At 42.4% G+C, this 26,116-nt stretch overlaps 1 protein-coding gene across 2 annotated transcripts in view; it reads right to left on the minus strand.

The window, feature by feature from the left end:
* Positions 1-26,116, minus strand: part of ift57 (intraflagellar transport 57 homolog (Chlamydomonas)) — a 112,014-nt gene that overhangs the window by 29,509 nt on the left and 56,389 nt on the right. For both annotated transcript variants that reach the window (XM_060905907.1, XM_060905908.1), the window contains exon 5: positions 19,779-19,844. In XM_060905907.1, coding sequence (XP_060761890.1) covers positions 19,779-19,844 — 66 coding nt within the window. The remainder of the gene's footprint in view (positions 1-19,778; positions 19,845-26,116) is intronic.

A 26,116-nucleotide genomic window follows, 5' to 3' on the forward strand; every position in this document is an offset into this window, starting at 1 on the left:
AGTAGAATGGATTTGTTTACGATGACGTCACAACCACATGACTAGAACAAGCAGCACTCTCGGGTTTATGCGCATGCGTCCTACTTCTATTGTTCTGGTGTCTCCGATGGGACCGTCTTACAGCGCACGTAGAGGTGTGGCATGTGTATTGCATCGTTTTCAGCAAGCGTTGCGTTGCCATATGTACCTGATATTTTACTGATCCGATGCCCATGTGGACGTGATATTCTTTTTACCTGCTAAAAAAAAAAAATCTCGTTGCCGTTGTCGTGTGGATGTAGCCTTAGTCTTGGTTTCATTTACTGCTTTGCAAGTTATTTTATATACCCCCGCTGTTGTAGTATGGTACTGTTTATAGACCCCTTGTGCATGACGTCACGCATCATGTGATAATTACAGCCAGGGTCAGACAGACACCGTCTTTCATGCAAGCAAAGCTTAATCTGTCTTCAATATGGTTAATTTTTGCTTGTTCAAACAGAGAAATTGATAAAAGGCATTACCGTCTCCCCGCTATCAAGAAAAATGCTAAATAGAAGCAAATGCTTCAAGAACAATGAGTAAATGAGTGGTTAAAAGAATACAACGAGAGGAGCGCAGCCTAAAAACTCCAGAGAAATTCACAGTTGTATTTAAAATGTATTTTACAAAAACAGAAAGTCAGAAGTGAGTATGGAAGTTTGCTTAAAAATCTTTGTTTTTTCTGCTTGCATTCAAGTTAGCTCCTTCTTGAAAGTGTTTGATTTTCTTAAAGGTGAAGCCGCTTCCTTATTTGACACAGAAAACCCAAATTAGTTTCAAACAACTCGGGCATGCTTTAACATGCGTGATAAAACCTGAAAGAAACAGAACAGCTTAAGAGCAGAGAGAGCTGGAGCTTTGTTTCTGTTATCAGAGGAACACAGTCCTATGCAAAATATTTATATACCAGTTGGGTTTTTTTTTTGTTGTTGTTACATCATTCACCTCTCATCTCATCTCATTATCTCTAGACGCTTTATCCTTCTACAGGATCGCAGGCAAGCTGGAGCCTATCCCAGCTGAAGGCTAAAATAGCCTTCCAGCACTGCTATTGCAGTAATAATTTAAACACTGTCTTTTTAAAGACTATTTCAGCCCTCTTTTCTCGCTATAAAACTCCATTTAAGTACACTTGCTACAATCGGGGGGGACCAGACCACAAATGTTTGAGAACCCCTGGACTAGGCCATTCCAAGACATTTAAATGTTTCCCTTTAAACCACTCCAGTGTAGCTTTAGCAGTATGTTTAGGGTCATTGTCCTGCTAGACCATGAACCTTCAATCCCAGTCTCAAACCTCTGTCTGACTCAAACAGGTTTTCCTGTATTTAGTGCCATCCATCTTTCCTTCAGTCCTGACCAGCTTTCCTGTCCCTGCAGATGAAAACCATCCCCACAGCATGATGCTGCCACCACCATGCTTCATTGTAGGGATGGTGTTCTCAGGGTGTTGGAAATGCCATGTGTGGTGCAAACCCCACGATGGCCAAAAAGTTAAATTTTTGTCTCATTTGACCAGAAGGCTATATTTGGCTATAATGGATTTAATGGTGCTCCCTGGGATATTCAAAGTTTGGGATATTTTTTTATGACCCAACCCTGATCTATGCCTCTCCACAACTTTGTCTCTGACCTGTTTGGAGTGCTCCTTGGTTTTCATATTGCTTGCTTAGTACTGTTGCAGAGTCAGGGTCCTTCCAGAACAGGTTGATTTATACAGACATCATGTGACAGATCATGTGACTTTGATTGCACACAGGTGGATCTTAATCAACTAACTATGTGACTTATGAAGTGAATTGGTTGGAACAGCTCTTATTTAGGGGTTTCATATGAAAGGGGGTGAATACCGATGCACACTCCAGATTTCTGTTTTTTCATCTTAATTATTGTTTGTGTCATAATAAAACAACAATTTGCACCTTTAAAGTGGTAGGCATGTTGTGTAAATCAAATGGTGCTAACCCCCTAAAAATCCATTTTAATTCCAGCTTGTAATGCAACAAAACAGGACAAACACCAAGGGGGATGAATACTTTTGCAAGGCACTCTATATATATATATATATACATACACACACACACACACATTATATTATCTCATATCATCTCTAGCCGCGGCGGCACGGTGGTGTAGTGGTTAGCGCTGTCGCCTCACAGCAAGAAGGTCCTGGGTTCGAGCCCCGGGGCCGGCGAGGGCCTTTCTGTGCGGAGTTTGCATGTTCTCCCCGTGTCCGCGTGGGTTTCCTCCGGGTGCTCCGGTTTCCCCCACAGTCCAAAGACATGCAGGTTAGGTTAACTGGTGACTCTAAATTGACCGTAGGTGTGAATGTGAGTGTGAATGATTGTCTGTGTCTATGTGTCAGCCCTGTGATGACCTGGCGACTTGTCCAGGGTGTACCCCGCCTTTCGCCCGTAGTCAGCTGGGATAGGCTCCAGCTTGCCTGCGACCCTGTAGAAGGATAAAGCGGCTAGAGATAATGAGATGAGATGAGATCTCTAGCCGCTTTATTCTCAGGGATCATCTAAAAATTAGCTACCTTTATTACAAAGTTAAACAAAGGGAATTTTAAAAGGCCATATTAAGGGAAAAAATTTATACACAGACATATATACGCTTATTGTTCACTTTATTATGAACATCTGCACATTCATGCAGTTATCTATTTATTCAAACATGTGACAGCAAAGCAATGCATAAAATCATGCAGATACAGGTAAAAAGCTTTAGTTAATGATCAGACCAAACTTCAGAATGGAGAAAAAAGTAATCTTCGAGATCATGGCTGCATTGTTGTTACAAGATGGGCTGGTTTGAGTATTTCAGAAACTGCTGATCTCATTGAGCAAGTGGAACTGCCCTGTGTGTGTGTGATTTTTTATATATATATATATATATATCATCTCTAGCCGCTTTATCCTTCTACAGGGTCGCAGGCAAGCTGGAGCCTATCCCAGCTGACTATGGGCGAAAGGCGGGGTACACCCTGGACAAGTTGCCAGGTCATCACAGGGCTGACACATAGACACAGACAACCATTCACACTCACATTCACACCTACGGTCAATTTAGAGCCACCAGTTAACCCAACCTGCATGTCTTTGGACTGTGGGGGAAACCGGAGCACCAGGAGGAAACCCATGCGGACACGGGGAGAACATGCAAACTCCGCACAGAAAGGCCCTCGCCGGCCAAGGGGCTCGAACCCAGACCTTCTTGCTGTGAGGCGACAGCGCTAACCACTACACCACCGTGCCACCACATTATAATATTATAGTTGGCCTAGTGGTTATCGTGTCTGCCTCTTGATCAGGAGTTCGACTCACGGTCAGGTCATACCAAAGACCATCAGAAAAATGGTACCTACTGTTGTCTAGCAAGGCAAGCTGCAATACAGATGCGAGTGGGGAGTCAAACTCTCGTTGTTACCAGAGGACTAGCCCCCCACTGTAACCCTAGCTATATAACAGGCGAGAGGCCGAGGGCTACGGAGATCAGCGCCACCCTATGTGCCACATGGTGTGGGAAGGACTTTGAGATATATATCTCACACACACCCAATTCCAAAAAAGTTGGGGCACTGTGTAAAACAAATAAAACCAGAATGTGAATATTTACAAATCATGGAAACCCTATATTTCATTGAAAAATAGTACAAAGACAACATATCAAATGTTGAAACTGAGAAATTTTATTGCTTTTTGAAAAATATATACTCATTTTGAATTTGATGTCAGCAACACATTTCAAGAAAGTTGGGACGACTGAAAAAGTCTTGTGATGCTGAAAAAAACAAACAAACAAAAAAAACCTAATTTGGTTAATTGTGGCAACAGGTCAGTAACATGATTGGGTATAAAAAGAGCATCCCAGAGAGGCTGAGTCTCTCAGAAGTAAAGCTGGGGAGAGGTTCACCACTCTGTGAAAGACAACACAGGGCAAACAGTGCAACAATTTAAAAATAATGTTCCTCAATGTGAAATTGCAAGGAATTTTGGATCACATCATCTATGGTACATAATATCATTAAAAGATTCAGAGAATCTGGAGAAATCTCTGTATGCAAGAGACAAGGCTGAAAACTAACATTGGATGCCTGTGATCTTCAGGCCCTCAGGCGACACTGCATTAAAAACAGATACGTGTCTGTAGTGGAAATCAATGTATGGGCTCAGGAACACTTCAGAAAATCACTCTCTGTGAAAACAGTTCATTACTGAATCCACAAATGCAACCTAAAACCATATATAAACAATATCCAGAAACACCGCCACCTTCTCTAGGCTTGAGCTCTTTTACAATGGGTGAAGGCAAAGTGGAAAACTGTCCCAAGGTCTGATGAATCAAAATAAGAAATTCTTTTGGGAAATCATGGACACAATGTCCTCCAGGCTGAAGAGGAGCGGGACCATCTGGTTTGTTATCAGTGCACATTTCAAAAGCCAGCATCTGTGATTGCATGAGGATGCATTAGTGCACATGACATGCACATGACATGGGTAGCTTGTACATCTGGGAAGTCATCATGAATGCTGAATGATAGGTACACATTTTAGAGGAATATGCTGATATCCAGACAAAATCTTTTTTCAGGAATGGCCTTCCTTCTTTCAACAAGATAATGGTAAACTGCTTTCGCACTTCCTGATTCCCGAGTTGTTTGCGACAAGTCTTTTTTCCGTGAGTGTTGGCGTTAATTACCAATCTTTATTTTTTCTACAAATAATTTTCCAGTATCCTCTTCATTTTTTATTGTACTTTCGCTTTCCTTTTTGTACTTTCCACTTTCGCTTTCCTTTTTCTTTCTCTCTCTTTTGTTCGTAAGAATGCCAAGACCGTAAGCTTTCTTTTTTTCTCCTCCTGCGTAAAGATCACAAGCAGAGGCCATCCACATTGGATCTGCTTTAATATCAACAGATCTTCGATTAAGGTACATGAATCCTTTCATCATGGCACACCTTCAGCCTGTTCAGTGTGCTGAGTACAGGATGTTTAGTCATTCTTCCTCCATCGCTAGCGATAGCTTTACTTGTGGTAAGTGCAGATTAGTTAGCTCTCTGACAGAGAAGATTATAGTGTTAGAAGCACATATCCAGGGTTTAGAGAAGGCCAGTGAGAATGAGAACAGTGTAGTTTCTGTAGGGGAAAGTCTGGATGACCTAGGTGGAGTTAGTAATCCCCCAACTCCAGCATTAGAGCCCTTACAGTGATGGATGCGAATGGATGACGGCTCAGCGGCATAAGCGTAGAGCCAAAGCTACCGCTGAGGCTCGCCCACAGGAGCACCACTCCTCTCCGCATCATGTGTCAAACAGGTTTGCTCTCCTTAGTGATGCACCCACTGAGAAACCTGAAAGAGCTCTGGTTATAGGGGACTCTATCATACAGCATGTGAAATTAGCTCAGCCTTTAGGGGCACCAGCAGCTTTAGTCAGGTGTATACCGGGAGCCAGGCTGCCAGACATAGCAGGTAATCTTAGGGTCCTAGGCAAGCACAGGTTCTCAAAGATAGTTATCTATGCAGGAGCTAATGATATACGCCTTCATCAGTCTGAGGTTACTAAGAGTAACTTTGTAGAGGTGTTTAAATTAGCAAAGGCGATGTCCGATGCTGTAGTATGCTCTGGCCCCATCCCATTGCGGCGTGGCGATGTAGCTTACAGCAGGTTATGGTCGCTGAACTGCTGGTTGTCCAGGTGGTGCTCTGAAAACAGTGTGGGCTTTATAGATAATTGGACTAATTTTGAGGGCACTGCTGGCCTGTTAGGGTGGGACAGTATCCATCCCACTCGGGAAGGTGCTGCTCTCATTTCCTGCAGCATAGGTCATAGTCTCAGAACAGGCCTAGTTAATTTCTGAAAATCCAGAGCCAAGGCCAGGGAGCAGATGAACAGTAACCTAATCTAGTAACTTAATCAATATAAATTGTTCTAGTAACCTAATCAATATAAAATTAGATCATACTGACTGTACAGCTGCTGCCAGCACCTTTGAACTAAAGGTGGGGCTATTAAATATTAGATCGCTTACATCTAAAGTGCTAATGGTTAATGAACTTATTACTGATTAGGAGGTTTACTTTGTTTAACTGAAACATGGATTAAGCCAAGTGAATATATAGCATTAAATGAAGCTAGTCCTCCTGGATACAGTTATATACACCAGCCTCGTCTAACTGGCAGAGGAGGAGGTGTCGCGGTTTTTTATAATGATTATCGAGGTGTAACACAAAAACCTGGTTATAAATTTAATACATTTGAAGTTCTTCATACTCATATAGTGTATGTAGCCTCGAAAAAGAGGTCTACCCAGTTAATTCCATTACTTATTATTTACAGGCCCCCGGGGCCATATTCTGAGTTTCTTTCTGAATTTGCAGATTTTATCTCAGATCTGGTTATTTCCTTAGACAAAGCTTTAGTTGTCAGAGATTTTAATATTCACTTCAATAACCAAGAAGACCCTTTGAAAACAGCATTTGTGTCCATTTTAGATTCAGTAGGGGTTAATCAGAATGTCATAGGACCGACCCATAGTGGTGGCCACACCCTCGATCTAATTCAGGTTAAACGTAGAAAATATAGTCATACTTCCATAGTCTGAAGTTATCTCAGATCATTATCTCATTTCATTCAAAATATGTCTGAGTAATAATATATGCACCTCACCACGCAACTAACGTACATTCACGTCAACTACTGCACAGAGCTTTATAAATGATCTCCCGGAGTTATCAACTTTGATTGGGTCACTGTCAGCCCCTGCAGAACTTGATCAGGCAACTGAATGCTTAGAGTCAACGTTACGCCATACTTTAGATAATGTAGCTCCTCTTAAAAGGAAAATGGTCAGAGACAAAAAATTAGCAGCCTGGTATAATGATGACACTCGCACTTTAAAACAGACCACTCAAAAATTGGAACATAAATGGTGTCAAACAAAATTGGTAGCCTTCAAATTAGCGTGGAAGGAGAGCTTCCTGAAGTATAGAAAAGCTCTTAGTGCTGCTAGATCAACATATCTCTCCTCCCTACTAGAAGATAACAAAAATAATCCTAGATTCCTATTTAATACTGTAGCAAAATTAACCAGGAATAAGTCCACTATAGACACATGCACACCTGCAGTATGTAGTAGCAATGACTTCATTAATTTTTTTAATGAGAAAATTGAGAATATCCGACAAAAAATTCAAACTATTAATTTAAGGTCAGACAATGTAAGTGACCCTGTAGTTAACAATATAACTGTATCAGATCAGCAATTAGAATGTTTTACTCCCCTTAGAGAAACTGAATTACTTTCATTACTCTCCGCATCAAAAGCCTCAACTTGTGTACTAGATCCCTTACCTACGCGTCTATTCAAAACAGATAATACCTGAAGTAATTGAACCGCTTCTAAAAATAATAAATTCTTCTCTTCTTCTCTTGGCTATGTACCCAAATCCTTTCAACTAGCAGTTATCAAACCTCTGATTAAAAAACCTGACCTTGATCCTTGTCAGCTGTCCAATATCAAACCTTCCCTTTATCTCCAAGATCCGTGAAAAAGCTGTGGCATAGCAGTTATGCTCATATTTACATAGGAATAACATCCATGAAATGTATCAGTCAGGATTTAGACCTCATCATAGCACAGAGACAGCACTGGTTAAAGTAGTAAACAACCTACTGTTGGTGTCTGATCAGGGCTGTGTCTCACTGCTTGTGTTGCTTGACCTTAGTGCAGCATTTGATACCATTGATCATTCCATTCTTCTGGATAGACTAGAAAATGTTGTGGGAGTTAAGGGAATGGCTCTCTCCTGGCTCAGCTCTTATTAAACTGATCGCTATCAGTATGTTGATGTAAATGGTGATTTTTCTAGACAAACTGAGGTAAAGTTTGGTGTTCCACAAGGTTCAGTCTTGGGTCCACTGCTTTTTTCTTTATATATGTTACCTCTGGGTGATATTATTCATGAACATTGTATTAGTTTCCACTGTTATGCTGATGACACAGTTTATGTTTCTGCAAAACCTGATGAGAGACACCAGCTCTCTCATCAGAGGAATGTGTGAAGGACATTAGACACTGGATGCTTATTAACTTCCTTCTGCTTAACTCTGACAAGACTAAAGTACTAGTACTAGGACCACATGCAGCTAGAAGCAAGTTTTCTGATTACACAGTAACTCTGGATGGCCTTTCTGTTTCTTCACGTGCAGCAGTAAAAGACCTCAGAGTGATTATTGACCCCAGTCTTTCATTTGAAACTCACATTGATAACATTACCCAGATAGCTTTCTTTCATCTCAGAAATATTGCTAAGAAATTTAATGTCACTACATGACGCAAAAAACTAGTTCATGCTTTCGTTACCTCCAGGATGGATTATTGTAATGCCTTACTGTCTGGATGTTCCAATAAGTGCATAAACAAGCTCTAGTTAGTTCAAAATGCAGCAGCAAGAGTCCTTACTAGAACTAGTACATGACCACATCACCCCTGTCTTATCCACACTGCATTGGCTCCCAATCAAATTTCATATTGATTATAAAATACTACTATTGACCTTTAAAGCACTGAATGGTCTCACACCACAGTACCTGAGTGAACTTCTGCTCCTCTATAACCCACCATGCCTACTTAAATCAAAAGGTGCAGGCTATCTGCTGGTACCTCGTATAGTGAAGGCTACATCAGGGGGCAGAGCCTTTTCTTACCAAGCCCCACAGTTATGGAACAGCCTTCCAAGTAATGTTCGGGAATCAGACACAGTCTCAGCGTTTAAGTCTAGGCTGAAAACATACCTGTTTAGTCAAGCCTAAAGACTAATAGTGTTTATGAGTTAATAGTTAATAGTTAAAAGTTAATAGTGTTTATGAGGTAAAGGAGTAGATCTGGAGGGTCCTCAGACATAGAGCGTTTTGGTAAACTGGGATGTATGAATCCTGTCAGTCCCCCACTTGCTTGCTCACTCGAGTTTGTTGATGGTGTACTGGCTGGCTGCTTTATGTCCCGGGGCTTCCTCATGCCTGTGTTACCTTCTGGCTCTCCCCTTTTAGTTATGCTGTCATAGTTAGTTGCCGGAGTCCCTGCTTGTACTCAGTGCAATATGTATACTGTTCCTACTTATTCAGGTGACATTGGCCATACCCAACAACCTGTATTTTCTCCCCCCCCCCCCCCCCAAATCTGTCCCTCTGAGTTACATGTTGGTCCTGGGATCGAGGTGCTGACCTCTTCTACTCCTCGGACCTGCCTGATCCATCCTGGTGCCCTGTGTCTGGTTGGAGTCTCATCGCATCGCTCCTGTGGAGGATGGCCCCATGTGGACAGTTGAAAGTCACACTTGGAGGATGCTCTGGACACTTAGTCATGCTTTTATGGCTGAGGACTACAGTTGACTTGCTAACTTTAAAACTGCAGTTGTCATGAACAGTTTTGCACTCAAGTTTCCATCAATGAAAAGTTCATAACATCAGCAAAACTGACTTCATGTTAAAACTGTTTATGTTATAGCCATGTTTTCTGTTGTTGCCCAAATGAGGATGGGTTCCCTTTTGAGTCTGGTTCCTCTCGAGGTTTCTTCCTCATGTCGTCTGAGGGAGTTTTTCCTTGCCACCATCGCCACAGGCTTGCTCATTGGGGATAGATTAGGGATAAAATTAGCTCATGTTTTAAGTCGTTCAAATTCTGTAAAGCTGCTTTGCGACAATGTTTATTGTTAAAAGTGCTCTACAAATAAACTTGACTTGACTTTCTGCACATATTAAAACTGCATGGCTATGTAGTAAGAGAGTCCAGGTGCTAAACTGCAGTCCAGACCTGTTTCCCAGTGAAAATATTTGGCACATTATGAAGCGCAAACTACGACAAAGGTGACCCCAAACTGTTGAGCAACTGAAACTGTACATCAGGCAAGAATGGGACATTTCTTTTTCAAAACTAAAGCAATTGGTCTCTTCAGTTCCCAAACATTTAAAGAGTGTTGTTAAACATAGAGATGATGCAACACAGTGGTAATCATGCCCCTGTCGCAACTTTTTTGAAACATGTTGCTGACTCCAAATTCAAAATGAGCATATATTTTTCAAAAAACAATAAACATTCTCAGTTTCAACATTTGATATGTTGCCTTTGTACCATTTTTCAGTGAAATATAGGGTTTCCATGATTTGCAAAATATCACATTCTGTTTTTATTTCGTTTATGCAGTGTCCCAACTTTTTGGGAATTGGGTTTGCGTGTGTTATATATATATATATATATATATATATATATATATATATATATATATATATATATTATATAAAATACACACACACACACACACACACACACACACACACACATACATACACACAAATATATATACCGTACATACACACACATACATACATATATACATATATATGTATGTGTGTGTGTGTGTGTGTGTGTGTGTGTATACACACAGTGGTGCTTGAAAGTTTGTGAACCCTTTAGAATTTTCTGTATTTCTGCATAAATATGACCGAAAACATAATCAGATTTTCACACAAGTCCTAAAAGTAGATAAAGAGAACCCAGTTAAACAAATGAGACAAAAATATTCTACTTGGTCATTTATTTATTGAGGAAAATGATCCAATATTACATATCTGTGAGTGGCAAAAGTATGTGAACCTCTCGGATTAGCAGTTAATTTGAAGGTCAAATTAGACTCAGGTGTTTTCAATCAATGGAATGACAATCAGGTGTGAGTGGGCACCCTGTTTTATTTAAAAAACAGGGATCTATCAAAGTCTGATCTTCACAACACATTTGTGGAAGTGTATCATGGCACGAACAAAGGAGATTTCTGAGGACCTCAGAAAAAGCGTTGTTGATGCTCATCAGGCTGGAAAAGGTTACAAAACCATCTCTAAAGAGTTTGGACTCCACCAATCCACAGTCAGACAGATTGTGTACAAATGGAGGAAATTCAAGACCATTGTTACCCTCCCTAGGAGTGGTCGACCAACAAAGATCATGCCAAGAGCACGGCGTGTAATAGTCGGCGAGGTCACAAAGGACCCCAGGGTAACTTCTAAGCAAGTGAAGGCCTCTCTCACATTGGGTAATGTTAATGTTCATGAGTCCACCATCAGGAGAACACTGAACAACAATGGTGTGCATGGCAGGGTTGCAAGGAGGAAGCCACTGCTCTTCAAAAAGAACATTACTGCTCATCTGCAGTTTGCTAAAGATCACGTGGACAAGCCAGAAGGCTATTGCAAAAATGTTTTGTGGATGGATGAGACCAAAATTGAACTTTTGGTTTAAATGAGAAGTGTTATGTTTGGAGAAAGAAAAACACTGCATTCCAGTATAAGAACCTTATCCCATCTGTGAAACATGATGGTGGTAGTGTCATGGTTTGGGCCTGTTTTGCTGCATCTGGGCCAGGACGGCTTGCCATCATTGATGGAACAATGAATTCTGAATTATACCAGCGAATTCTAAAGGAAAATTTCAGGACATCTGTCCATGAACTGAATCTCAAGAGAAGGTGGGTCATGCAGCAAGACAACGACCCTAAGCACACAAGTCGTTCTACCAAAGGATGGTTAAAGAAGAATAAAGTTAATGTTTTGGAATGGCCAAGTCAAAGTCCTGAGCTTAATCCAATCAAAATGTTGTGGAAGGACCTGAAGCGAGCAGTTCATGTGAGGAAACCCACCAACATCCCAAAGTTGAAGCTGTTCTGTACGGAGGAATGGGCTAAAATTCCTCCAAGCCAGTGTGCAGGACTGATCAACAGTTACCGGAAATGTTTAGTTGCACTTATTGCTGCACAAGTGGGTCACACCAGATACTGAAAGCAAAGGTTCACATACTTTTGCTACTCACAGATATGTAATATTGGATCATTTTCCTCAATAAATAAATGACCGAGTGTAATATTTTTGTCTCATTTGTTTAACTGGGTTCTCTTAATCTACTTTTAGACTTGTGTGAAAATCTGATGATGTTTTCGGTCATATTTATGCAGAAATATAGAAAATTCTAAAGGGTTCACAAACTTTCAAGCACCACTGTATATATATATATATATATATATATATATATATATATATATATATATACACACACACACACACACACACACACACACACACACACAGGGTTAGTCAAAATTATTTTAACACTAATGGATTATTTTTCTTCTCCAGATAGACGTACGCCCTGTAAATCATCTTGCACATATGATGTATGCTTTGTTTTTAAGTGTTAACATAATTTTGACTAACCCTGTGTGTGTGTGTGTATATATATATATATATATATATATATATATATATATATATATATATATTAGTGCTGTCAAGCGATTAAAATTTTAATCGCGATTAATGTCGCGACTGTCATAGTTAACTCGCGATTAATCGCAATTTAATCGCACATTTTTGTCACATGAAAAACCATTGTAATTCTCTTATCAGCATAAAAAAGTGAATGGGCTTGCTCACCATTCGAACTACGGGGGTACTCGGGGGATCCGAGATCCCCTGAAACAGACATGAGATCCCTTGAAAACATGATTTGGGAAATGTTGGGGGGTCTCTAAAATATTGGCAAAATGATGTTTATTGACATAGCAATCGAGTGTAACGGGAAGCATTTGCATATCCGAAGTGAGCGCGCGATGGAGAGCCGCGCTCTGAGACAAGCGCAAGCACACACACCCCCCCCCCCCCCCCCCAAGGGAAAATAAGGGACCCCCCCCCCGAAAATATCGGCATAGTTCGAACACTGGTTGTACCAATGTTTTTTTTTTTTTTTATTGCAGAGCATAACACGTCTTGTCACAGCCACTGCAAAGTGGGGCTGGAGCCGCCGATGGGAAAACGAAACTTAAACCGAGCACCGTGGCTCTTCGGGGGAGGGCAGAGGACTCTGGCTGTGCGGGGCGTGGCATCATGTCACAGAGCGTTAATCTCGTGATAAAAAAATTATCGCCGTTAAAATTGAGTCAAGTTAACGCGTTAATAACGCGACATTTTTGACAGCACTAATATATAAAAAAATCTCCTTCTCACCCCCGGCGGGGGTGGGGTGGGGGGGGGTGGTATCCATGTCATCCTCAAGCTCGGGTCCTCTACCAGAGGCCTGGGAGTTTGAGGGTTCTGCGCAGTATCTTCGATGTTCCTAGGACTGCGCTCTTCTGGACTGAGGCTTCAGATGTTGTTCCTGGGATTTGCTGGAGCCACTCTCCCAGTTTGGGGGTTACTGCCCCAAGTGCCCCCACTACCACGGGGACCACGCAACCCTTGACCTTCCACATCCGTTCCAGCTGCTCTTTCAACCCTTGATACTTCTCAAGTTTCTCATGTTCCTTCTTCCTGATGTTGGCGTCAGCTGGGATCGCCACATCTATCACCACCACCCTCTTCTGCTCTTTGTCCACCACCACTATGTCCGGTTGGTTAGCCAGGATCTGTTTGTCAGTCTGGAAGCTGAAGTCCCACAGAATCTTGGCCCTGTTGTTCTCAGCCACCTTCTTTGGTATGGCCCATTGGGACTTGGGTATTTCTATTCCATACTGGTTGCAGATGTTCCTGTATACTATCCCAGCCACTTGGTTGTGCCTCTCCATGTACGCTGATCCAGCTAGCATCTTACACCCTGCTACTATGTGCTGGACTGTTTCAGGGGCTTCTTTGCACAGTCTGCATCTTGGGTCTGATCTACTCTGGTAGATCCTGGCCTCTATGGCTCTTGTGCTTATGGCCTGTTCTTGTGCTGCCATGATTAGTGCCTCTGTGCTGTCTGTCAGTCCTGCATTATCCAGCCACTGGTAGGATTTCTTGATATCAGCCACTTCCTCTATCTGACGGTGGTACATGCCATGTAGGGGTTTGTCTCTCCAGGTTGTCTGTTCCTCCTCCTCCTCTGCACTCTCATCAGGGTTCTGCTGCCTGAGACATTCACTTAGCAGTTCATCCTTTGGGGCCATCTTTCTGATGTATTCTCGGATTTTCGATGTTTCATCCTGGACCGTGGTCTTGACGCTCACTAGCCCTCGGCCTCCCTCTTTCCGCTTAGTGTATAGTCTCAGGGTGCTGGACTTGGGGTGGAACCCTCCATGCATGGTGAGGAGCTTTCTAGTCTTGATATCTGTGGCTTCTATCTCCTCCTTTGGCCAGTTTATGATACCAGCGGGGTATCTGATGACTGGTAGTGCGTACATGTTGATGGCTCGGACCTTGTTTTTACCATTCAGCTGACTTTTCAGGACCTGCCTTACTCTCTGGAGGTATTTGGCTGTGGTTGACTTCCTTGTGGCCTCTTCATGGTTTCCATTAGCCTGTGGGATGCCAAGGTACTTGTAGCTGTCTTGGATATCACCTATGTTGCCCTCTGGTAGGTCAATCCCTTCAGTCCGGATCATCTTGCCTCTCTTTGAGACCATCCGGCCACACTTGTCCAATCCGAATGACATCCCTATGTCATCGCTGTAGATCCGGGTGGTGTGGATCAGCGAGTCTATTTCTCGCTCGTTCCTGGCATACAGCTTGATGTCATCCATGTAGAGCAGGTGGCTGATTGTTGCCCCACTACGGAATCGGTACCCGTAGCCGCTCTTCGTGATGATCCGACTGAGGGGGTTCAGGCCTATGCAGAACAGCAGTGGTGATAGCGCATCTCCTTGGTATATGCCGCACTTGATGTTGACTTGGGCAATGGGTTTTGAGTTGGCCTCTAGGGTTGTCTTCCACATTTCCATTGAGTTCTGTATGAAGGTCCTTAGGTTCCTGTTGATCTTATACAGTTCCAGACATTCCAGTATCCATGTGTGTGGCATTGAGTCGTAGGCTTTCTTGTAGTCAATCCAGGCAGTGCACAGGTTGGTCTGTCTCTTCTTACAGTCTCGGGCGACTGTTCTATCGACCAGTAGCTGGTGCTTGGCTCCTCTGGTGTTACTGCCAATTCCTTTCTGTGCCTCGCTCATGTATTGAGCCACATGCTTACTCATTTTTGCCGCAATGATGCCTGACAGGGCCTTCCATGTTGTGCAGAGACAGGTAATTGGCCGGTAGTTGGATGGGATGGGTCCCTTCTGGGGGTCCTTCATGATTAGGACTGTCCTGCCTTGGGTTAGCCATTCTGGGTGGGTTCCATCCCTCAGCAGCTGGTTCATCTGTGCTGCTAGGCGTTCATGGAGTGCAGTTAGCTTCTTCAGCCAGTACGTATGGATCATATCGGGGCCTGGTGCTGTCCAGCTCTTCATCTTTGACACTCTTTCTTGGACGTCTGCCATTGAGATGGTTACTGGTTCTTGTTCTGGGAGGTTGCTGTGGTCAGCTCTTAGGTCCACTAACCATTGGGCATCAGTTGTGTGATGCCTTTCTTTCCCATATGTCTTTCCAGTATTTTTCCACCTCAGCTCTTGGTGGGTCTGACCGGTTGTTGTTCCCCTGCCATTGAGAGTACACCTTGGCTGGTTCAGTGGAGAACAGCTTGTTTATTCTCCTGGCCTCTCCTTCCTTGGTGTATCTCCTCAACCGGGTGGCCAGAGCTGTTAGTCGCTGTTTGGCAGTTTCGAGTGCCTCTGGTATGGAGAGTGAGTTGTACTTCCTGGGCGCCCCTTTATTCACCATGTTCCCTTTCTGTAGTTCAGCTAGCTGGCTAACTTCTCTCCTTGCTGCCTTTATCTTGGCCTCTAATCGTCTCTTCCATGGTGGATACTGTTTGTTATGTCCCGAGCCCACCTTGTGTCCAAGCATCTCCATGATTACTGTTGCTGTACTGGGCAATTCCATGTAAATGTCAACCTCACCATGCAAAAATAAAGCAACATGTAATACATCAAAACCACTCCCAGAGATCTCACCTAGGCCTGTATTTTACAGATGTGAATAAGTTGAACCAATTTGTAACCAACCTAATATGTCACTGTCAGTCTTTCTTTCTTATAATGTAAAACCCAAGCTAAAATCAACTTTGATCATGTACAATTCTATATTATTGCCACAAGCCACAGAAATGTATGCTAAAATCCACAAAACAGCAAAACAATAGCCATCCTAAATATTATTTAAGAACTTTGATAGTTTTAGCTGATATTTAGAGAGTTTTTCAAAGGGTTATGGTGGTTAAATTGCTGATTTTCTAAACATATGCCATGTCTATTTCAGACGCGTCACATCCATAACGGAATTTCGTCACATCCATAACGCTGACTTTTCCTTCCGAAACTCTGCATGAAATACAAAATATTTTAAACAAAGATTTTTTAATATTCACCTTGGACCCCTCTATCAAATGGATATCTCCATTTCAACATTAGGTTTACGATTTCACAGAGTTTGATAAAAATGGACAGTCACCCAAGAAAAGTGATACTTTTTCTGTCACATCCATAACGCATCTTTTATTGGCATTTTCTGGCATGCCCTAGATGTACTATGGGAATTGTTCTTGTTCTATCACTTCTCCAGTATGGTACAGTCTTAAAATATGCAACACCTGTTTAAATACTGGGAGACAATAAAACATGCACTGGGTCATTTGTTGCCATTTTGAGTTCAAGTGTCACGTCCATAACGCTGGAATTGCCCACTGTGTATCAGCTTGTTGGTCTCAGTGATGGTTCTTGTGGAGATTGTCTTCAGAGCAGCATTCACATCTACTAGTAGATCTTCTGAAGGTACTTGGCAACTCAGCTTCGGTATTCGTCGGGGGCTCCAGGTTTCCAGTTGGGTCACGATCTTCCTTCTCAGGTCAGCAGCTCTTGTGTTGAGGCTGTTAGCTGTTGGGGCTTGGTACCCAATCTCTGGTTGTGGGGATGATGACATCTCCCCGCTGACCTGTCTTCCTGGCTCCCCCTCATTGTTGTATTTCATTAATCTCTAGTTGTGATAGCAGATTTCGATTATGGATGTTGGAACACTGGGCTAATAGCTGTTTCTTTGTTAGCCTTGATTGTGGGTTTCGAAGTATCCAATGGTCCCACATTCGCTGCATGCATCCCCTCTCTCTGGGATTGCTTGTATAGTAGCATTCCAGCAAATCCGTATTTTCTGTCCTCGTCCATTGATGTCTTGTTCCAGTAGCCCATTTCTCATCAGTTTGCCCTGGTTCCCTAGCAACTGACGCAGACCTTGTTGACCCGGGCGACGTCTGAGCCGGTATGACTCTATCAGTTATGTTTTCACTCATTCCTGAGGTAGGCTGATATATCATGAAGGGTTTTTGCCTAAGGACCCTTACTGGATGATGTTTTGCCCCGACCGGGATTCGAACCCCGATCTCCTGCGTCGTAGTCAGTGAGCCTTACCACTGTACTATCCAGCTGATAGTACAGTGGTATATGATATGTGATGTATATAATGATATATATATACACACACACACCCAACAGCAGAGATTGGGAGGCTTGTCAAGATCAAGGGATTAAACAGAACAAAGTATACACCTTTGTCTAATTTCTGGCTGCCTATTAGCATGCATCTGTGTGTCTTTCAGATGGCCAGTAACAAGAGACAGAGAGAGAGAGAGCGCTGTGTTCCCCAAAGCATGTGGTGTCTGTGTGTGTAGTATTCACTGAAAAGTGAGCATTAAAAATAAAGTGCACCTTGAATTCTAGTGCCTGCCTCTAGTTCCTCATTTTCCACTGGTGCTGAAAGCCAAGAATGAGGAACAGAATGCCACCATGGAGACCAAACCAGTCAGGGAACTCATCCAGACACTCACCAACAACCTCTACCAAGGATTTGTCACGCTGTCCGTGGATCAGCGCTTGTGGGCTCTTCTCGAGGCCGGGGGGGGGGGGGGATATATCAGGTGATCCGGAGCTTGCTCCAGTGGTTGTTCATGCAACCAGCATGCCCATCCAGCTGGTCAAGATGGGGCCGCAGGATGACCCGAAAGCCTTCCTTGAATTGTTCAAGTGTGTTGTGGAGGCAAGCTCATGGTTAACCTCATAGTGGGTGGCTCGCCTACTGGCGCTCCTGGTGGGGGAAGCACAGCTTCACATTCATGCTCATTTCACTATATAAGAATGAGTACCTCACTGCAATTTATCTTTTACACTCATTTTAATCTCTCTGCATAAGAATGAGCACTTTGCTGTACCTTGATGTTTGCGAGCCATTTTTCCCTTCTACATTTCCAAATCTCTCTAGTTTCCCCCCCGATGGTTAATTACTTTTGGTAAATTAAAAAAAAAAAATCTGATGTCTTTGTTTTGTTTACAATGATTTGCACATCCAAAAACACAGCAAAACCTTCCCATACAAGTCAACCAGAATCAAAATCAAGTTTATTGCCAACTATATACTCACATGGTGATTGGTGCTAAGATAGAAGAATTTAGCAAAGACAAAAGTAGCTGCATACATAGAATAATAAGATACAAATTTGAAAAGTGTGTCCAATTTAAGGGGTATGTGTATGAGTTGTTGAAGTCCAAGCTGTATAGTACGTCCCTGAATGTGCAAAAACAGGTCACATGATGAAGATGGAGAAAAGTCATGATATGAATGTATGAGAGGAAGAGAATACATGCAATGGGTTAAATAAATAGCCAAGCTGTGCGGTGTGTGCCAGAATGTGCAATAAAAGTTCACAAAATGAAGATGTATGACATGACCTTGAAATGTGCAAAATCGCAGTTCAGAGACAAAGTGCATTCACATTACAGTACAGATTGGAAGTGTGAGGTTAGAGTCAGTGGGGGACTCTGACCTTATTGATGAGGCCAGCTGCAATGGGGAAAAAGCTGGCTTTATGGCATGAGGTTGTAATGGATTGCAGCTTCCTACCAGAGGGAAGTGATTCAAAAAATTTGTGCCCAGGGTGAGAGGGGTTGGCCACAATCCTTTCTGCTCTCCTCAGGGTCCTGGACTCATACAGGTCTTGAACAGATGGAAGATTGCAGCCAATCATCCTCTCAGCAGAGCAAATGATGCACTGCAGTCTGCCCTGGTCCCTGACAGTGGCAGCAGTGTACCAGATGGTGATGGAGGAGGTGAGGATAGACTCAATGATGGTGGCGTAAAAGTGCACCATCATTGTCTTTGGCAGGTCAAACTTCAGCTGCTGCAGGAAGTACATCCTCTGCTATGCTTCCTTGGTGAGAGAGCAGGTATTCGTCTCCCACTTAAAGTCCTGAGTGATTATAGTGCCCAGGAAGCAAAAATACTCCACTGAGGTTACTGGGAAGTCAAAGAGGAATATGGGGGAGGGTGTGGCAGAGCTTTGCCCGAAGTCTACAATCATCTCCACTGTCTTTACAGCATTAAGCTCCAAGTTGTTTTGCCTGCATGAGGACACCAGATTGTCAGTCTACCCACTTGTAGGCAGACTCATCCTCAGTAAAAACTAATTCGTCTGAATGAAGCACTACAAGCATGCCTCGTCATGACGACGTAGTTACCGTTGCTATGGGGGTCACATGATGGTGCAAAGCTTCTATAGACCAGCAAAAGAGAGGAGTAGGGTGAGCAGTGGCTCATTATCATTTTAAGGAACAGGCAGTCAAATTGGATGTTTTGAATTGGGTTGTTTAGATACAGTGTGAAGGGTGCTGTTTTTTTGTTTGTTTGTTTTTTAATCCTTGTGGTATTTTAACCAAAGCATATCACAGACATTTCATTAAGACCTCAGGGAACTGTTTCAACTTGTGGAAATTATGTCACCTTTTAATAAGTTTCATTTCTGATTTGACATTGAACTGAGAACATTATTTGTGATAGTTTCCCAGTTCAAACAGTGATATAAGTGCTGCTAATTCTTAAACTCACATTCTGACTAGTTCTGGACTTCAGTTCCTCCAGATCAATGACATCATCTTCCTCATCAGCCTCCTCCTACAAACAGACACAGTTTAGTGTTGTATTGTTGGGTGGAGATAGTGTTCAGCTCTACCACAGTACACAATACTGTAAGTTGAAATTAATAGTGAATGTGCAATACAGACTTTCAGCTTTAAAGGAACAGTCCACCGTACTTCCATAATTAAATATGCTCTTATCTGAATTGAGACGAGCTGCTCCGTACCTATCCGAGCTTTGCGTGACCTCCCAGTCAGTCAGACGTGCTGTCATTCCTGTTAGCAATGTAGCTAGGCTCAGTATGGCCAATGGTATTTTTTGGGGCTGTAGTTAGATGCGACCAAACTCTTCTGCGTTTTTCCTGTTTACATAGGTTTATATGACCAGTGATATGAAACAAGTTCAGTTACACAAATTGAAACATAGCGATTTTCTATGCTATGGAAAGTCCGCACTATAATGACAGGCGTACTAACACCTTCTGCGCGCTTCGGCAGCGTATTGATATGGAGCTCAGATATCAATGCGCTGCCGAAGCGTGCAGAAGGTGTTAGTACGCCTGTCATTATAGTGCGGACTTTCCATAGCATAGAAAATCGCTACGTTTCAATTTATGTAACTGAACTTGTTTCATATCACTGGTCATATAAACCTATGTAAACAGGAATAACGCGGAAGAGTTTGGTCGCATCTAACTACAGCCCCAAAAAATACCATTGGCCATACTGAGCCTAGCTACATTGCTAACAGGAATGACAGCATGTCTGACTGACTGGGAGGTCACGCAAAGCTCGGATAGGTACGGAGCAGCTCGTCTCAATTCAGATAAGAGCATATTTCATTATGGAAGTACGGTGGACTGTTCCTTTAATTTGGGAGTATTTGCATTCAAATTGGGTGAATTGTTTTAGAAACACAGCACTTTTAAAATGTGGTCCCACCCTTTGTAAGGGTCCAAAAATAATTGGACAATGTCCCAAGAAAAATCAGGAACTTAAGAAGCTGCAGTAAAGGCCTGGCAGGGCTACGTACACCAGGGAAGAAACCCAGTGTCAGGTGATGTCTATTGGTTCCAGACTTTAGGCAGTCACTGACTGCAAATGATTAACCAAGTACTAAAAACTACAATTTAAAATAAAAATCACAAGCAGCAATCTATGGGGGACAGCAATCTATGGGGGACAATCACTCCTTGCAAATAGCACCCCCAGTGACAAGCCAAGTTACATAGAACCTTAAAGAGATCATACATGAACATACTTCTCAAGTTTTATGATGATAGCCTAGTGCTAGTTATACTGGGAAATAAACCACTCATATTTCTCATACGTGCTACAACCAGGACATGGAAAGCCAAAACTGTGACCCCTCTCATATATATATATATATATATATATATATATATATATATATATATATATGACCCCCCCCACCCCTGATTCCCCCCTTCAAGTCCCGTGTTTAAAGTTTAAAGTGTACCTGTGTTGTAGTTGTGCTTATGCAAAGGTTTTTTAAATGTTCCCACAGTGTACTCCTGACAGGAGCATAGTGGGGGGGTGTTCTTTTTTTTTTCCCTCATCTCTCCTCATATTGTGCTTCCTTTTTATCTTTATCCCTGTCTTCCTGTCCTGTCTACCCTATGTCAATTGTATGTTGTATATGTACGGACAGGTTGACAGCTAATTTCGCTGGTACATGTGACTAGTGACAATAAAGGGCATCATCATATATATATATATATATATATATATATATATATACACACACACACAAAATTACTTGTGAGGAACTCGAATTGTTTTTTTTTTTTTAAAGATATCTTTTTGGGCTTTTTTCACCTTTATTGGATAGGACAGTGTAGAGACAGGACAGGAAATGAGTGGGGGAGGGATCGGGAAATGACCTCGGGTCGGAATTGAACCCGGGTCCCCGGATTTATGGTATGGCGGCTTATCCACCTGAGCCACGACGCCCCCTGAACTCGAATTGTTTTGATAAATTTTACAATTTTACTCCAATGATGGTCACTCCCAGTGTTTCCCGTTGAGTGGACACGTGTTGTCAAGATGGTGAACCGATTCAAAATTAAAATTCTTTTGATGAACTTACATATTTTTTGTAGATGTCTCTATATAATATAAAGAACATTACATGGTCAAACAAAGATATGAAGTTTATCTTCTCGTGTTGAAAAATATTTCACTCGTTTGCTCTATTCACTTGTGAAATAAACATTCACCATTCAAAGATAAACAGATATCTTCAAAGATATCTTCGCATGACCACGTAGTATTCCCTCTCTCTCTCCTTCATATTATATATATAAATAAATACAATACAATATAAACACACACACACACACAGTGGATATAAAAAGTCTACACACCACTGCTAAAAGGGCAGGTTTTTTGCATTCTGAAAAGTGAACTTATTCCACATTTATTGTAAAATTGCAACCTATATAAAGAAGGTGAAAACAAATCAGAAACTGTTTAGCTAAAAAATGGAAAAGGAAAATTCATCCAAAAATCGGGTTGCATTAGTGTGCACATCCCTAAACTAATATTTACAGTGGTGCTTGAAAGTTTGTGAACCCTTTAGAATTTTCTATATTTCTGCATAAATATGACCTAAAACAACATCAGATTTTCACACAAGTCCTAAAAGTAGATAAAGAGAACCCAGTTAAACAAATGAGACAAAAGTATTATACTTGGTCATTTATTTATTGAGGAAAATGATTCAATATTGCATATCTGTGAGTGGCAAAAAGTATGTATGGCAAAAGCCCATTCCTCCGTACAAAACAGCTTCAACTCTGGGATGTTGGTGGGTTTCCTCACATGTACTGCTCGCTGCTCATATGAAAGTTTTCAATTGGATTAAGGTCTGGGCTCTGGCTGGGCCTTTAGCAAACTGCAGATGAGCAGAAATGTTCTTTTTGGAGAGCAGTGGCTTTCTCCTTGCAAGCCTGCCATGCACACCATTGTTGTTCAGTGTTCTCCTGATGGTGGACTCATGAACATTAAAATTAGCCAAATGTGAGAGAGGCCTTCAGTTGCTTAGAAGTTTCCCTGGGGTCCTTGGTAACCTCGCCGACTATCATACACCTTGCTCTTGGAGTGATCTTTGTTGGTTGACCACTCCTGGGGAGGGTAACAATGGTCTTGAATTTCCTCCATTTGTACACAATCTATCTGACTGTGGATTGGTGGAGTCCAAACTCTAAAGATGGTTTTGTAACCTTTTCCAGCCTGATGAGCATCAACAACACTTTTTCTGAGGTCCTCAGAAATCTCCTTTGTTTGTGCCATGATACACTTCCACAAACATGTGTTGTGAAGATCAGACTTTGATAGATCCCTGTTCTTTAAATAAAACAGGGTGCCCACTCACACCTGATTGTCATCCCATTGATTGAAAACACCTGAGTCTAATTTGACCTTCAAATTAACTGCTAATCCGAGAGGTTCACATACTTTTGCCACTCACAGATATGTAATATTGGATCATTTTCCTCGATAAATAAATGACCAACTATAACATTTTTGTCTCATTTGTTTAACTGGGTTCTCTTTATCTACTTTTAGGACTTGTATGAAAATCTGATGTTGTAGGCCCTATTTATGCAGAAATATAGAACATTCTAAAGGGTTCACAAACTTTCAAGCTCCACTGTAGTTGAAGCACCTTTTGATTTTATTCCAGCATTCAGTCTTTTTGGGTGAGTGTCTATCAGCTTGGCACATGTGGACGTGGCAATTTTGCAAAAAAATTTACCAGATCTGTCAAAATGCGAGGACATCTGTGTACACCTCGCTTCAGGTCACCACAGAGATTTTCAGTTGAATTAAGGTCTTGGCTCTGGCTGGACCATTCCAGAACACTGATCCTCTTTTGGTGAAGCCACTGCTTTGTTGATTTAAATGTATGCTTTGGGTCGTTGTCATGCTGAAAGATCAAATTCCTCTTCACCTTCCTAGCAGATGCTTGAAGGTTTTGTGCCAAAATGGAATGATATTTGGAGCTAATCATGATTCCATCCACCTTGACTAAAGCTGAAGAAAAGCATTCCCAAAGCATGATGCTGTCTCAACTATGCTTCACTGTGAGAATGATGTTCTACTACTGATGTGCTGTGTTATTTTTGCACCAAACATACCTTTTGGAATTATGGCTAAATAGTTAAACCTTAGTCTCATAAGACCATAATACATTTTTCCACATAGTTATGGGAGGCTGGATAAACCTTTTTGCAAAGTTTTGCCGGGTTTGAATGTTTTTCTTTGTGAATAAAGGCTTTTATTGTTAGCAAAGCCATTGAGAATGACAGCATGAGCCAAACTACAAACATGGTCACTCAGAACTACAACTACCAGAGAGCACAACGCCCCCTGTCACTGGCTTATTGATATCAGCTGTCGTTCATTCACAAACTCGTCAACTACACTACTTAAGCCTCTCACACACACACACCTCTTCAGTGTGAAGTATAGTTCTGCGTTTCTCTAGTCCTTACCAAGCCTTTCTCTCACTGCCTGACTCTAGTATTTCTGACCCTTGCTATCTCTCTTTGTTTATGTTATCTGTCTTGCCTCTATTACCCTGTTTGCCGATCAAACGACCCTTGCCTGCTTTCTGACTACGCTTCTTGTCTTGCAATTTGGCTTTGTTTCCAGTTTGCTCCCCGCTCTCCCCTGCACATACATCCATAAGTGCCTGCATTCTGACAGGATACTTTGCCTATCATGGACGTAGCAAAAGAGGTGAAGCAAACTACATTGAATGCTCAAGGATGACTTCTAGGAGAACATCAACAGATGCTTGCAGACCTCAACACCCGAATGGCTCAGCTCACAACTGTGATGTCACAGGCCCTCCTAACATATCCTGAGGCTTCTCCTAGTCCCGCACTGCAACTTCCCATTCCAGAGAAATATGCCGGGAATGCTCTCACTTGTAAGGGGTTCTTACTTCAGTGCCCCATGTACTTCTCCACAATGCCCAATCTCTCTGATGAACACAAGATCACTAAATTTTTGTCATTCCTTGCTGGCAAAGCATTGCAATGGGTGAGTGCTGTTTGGAGAAATGGCGGTGAGCAAACAACTTCGTATGAATATTTTCTCAAGTTGTTCAAGAGAGTTTGACCATGAACCCGAGGGAACTGAAGTCAGCAAAAGTCTACTTACAATCTCACAGGGATCCTGAGGAGTCACTGAATACGCCCTGGACTTCAGAACGGTAGTGGCAGCCAGCAGACAGAATGATCCAGCACTAAAGGTGGTGTTTTGCCAAGGTCTTTGTCCAGTAATTCTCAGTGAATTAGCGTGTAGAGATAAGCAACTAATGCTGGACTCCCTCATTGACCTAGCAATACGACTAAATCATTTACTGACCCACTGACCCACATCAAGGTGAACACCAAACCAGTTCAACCCTCTGAGGACACTACACTCATGGAGGTTTCTCACACCCATTTGAAACATGCTGAACATGAAAGGCAGAGGAAGGAGGGGCTATGCTTCTACTCTGGGAGTTCCAAGCATCATATTGTATCAGTCAGTGTCCCATCTGCCCGTCTCGCACCGGCTCAGCTGAAAGTCCAGCTCAAGCAGTGAGTCCGGTGCAAATTCAATGCAAAGTATTGCTAAAATTGGCATCCTCCACACACATTCTGTCTGCTTTTGTCAACTCAGGGGCAGAGGGGAACTTCATCAACAGCATGATTGTCCAGAAGTTCAACCTACCGACGACCCCTCTGCAAAGTCCACTCGGCATCAGAACCATCGATGGGGGACCGATAAGTGATGGTTTTGTCACTACTTGCACTGCTCCCATTCATATTCAGGTGGGAGCACTCCACTCAGAACTCTTCTCCCTCTACGTGACCACCACTGTTAAATCACATCATTCTTGGTTACCCCTGGTTACAGCTTCATGATCCACATCTCTTGGCAGAACAAAGAAATTCTCCAATGGTCATCCACCGGCTTTCAGAACAGTCTCTCACGTCCCCAAATCAATCTCTCCTCCACCTTTGTTGAGAGCCTACAACCGGATTCCATGGAGAGTGTTCCTGAGTGTTACCTGGACTTGAAATAAGTTTTTAGCAAGGGGAAGGCTTGTAGGCTGCTATCACCACACCAACCTTATGACTACACCATCGATCTTCTACCCGGCATGTCACCTCCACATGGTCACATCTACCCCCTTTCTCAGAAAGAACACTCTGCCATGGAGGAATATATCCAAGAGGCCCTCAAACAGGGTTACATCTGGCCTTCAAAGTCTCCCGCATCAGCAGG

Source organism: Neoarius graeffei, chromosome 23, assembly GCF_027579695.1.
Source record: "Neoarius graeffei isolate fNeoGra1 chromosome 23, fNeoGra1.pri, whole genome shotgun sequence".
Classification (NCBI taxonomy): domain Eukaryota; kingdom Metazoa; phylum Chordata; class Actinopteri; order Siluriformes; family Ariidae; genus Neoarius; species Neoarius graeffei.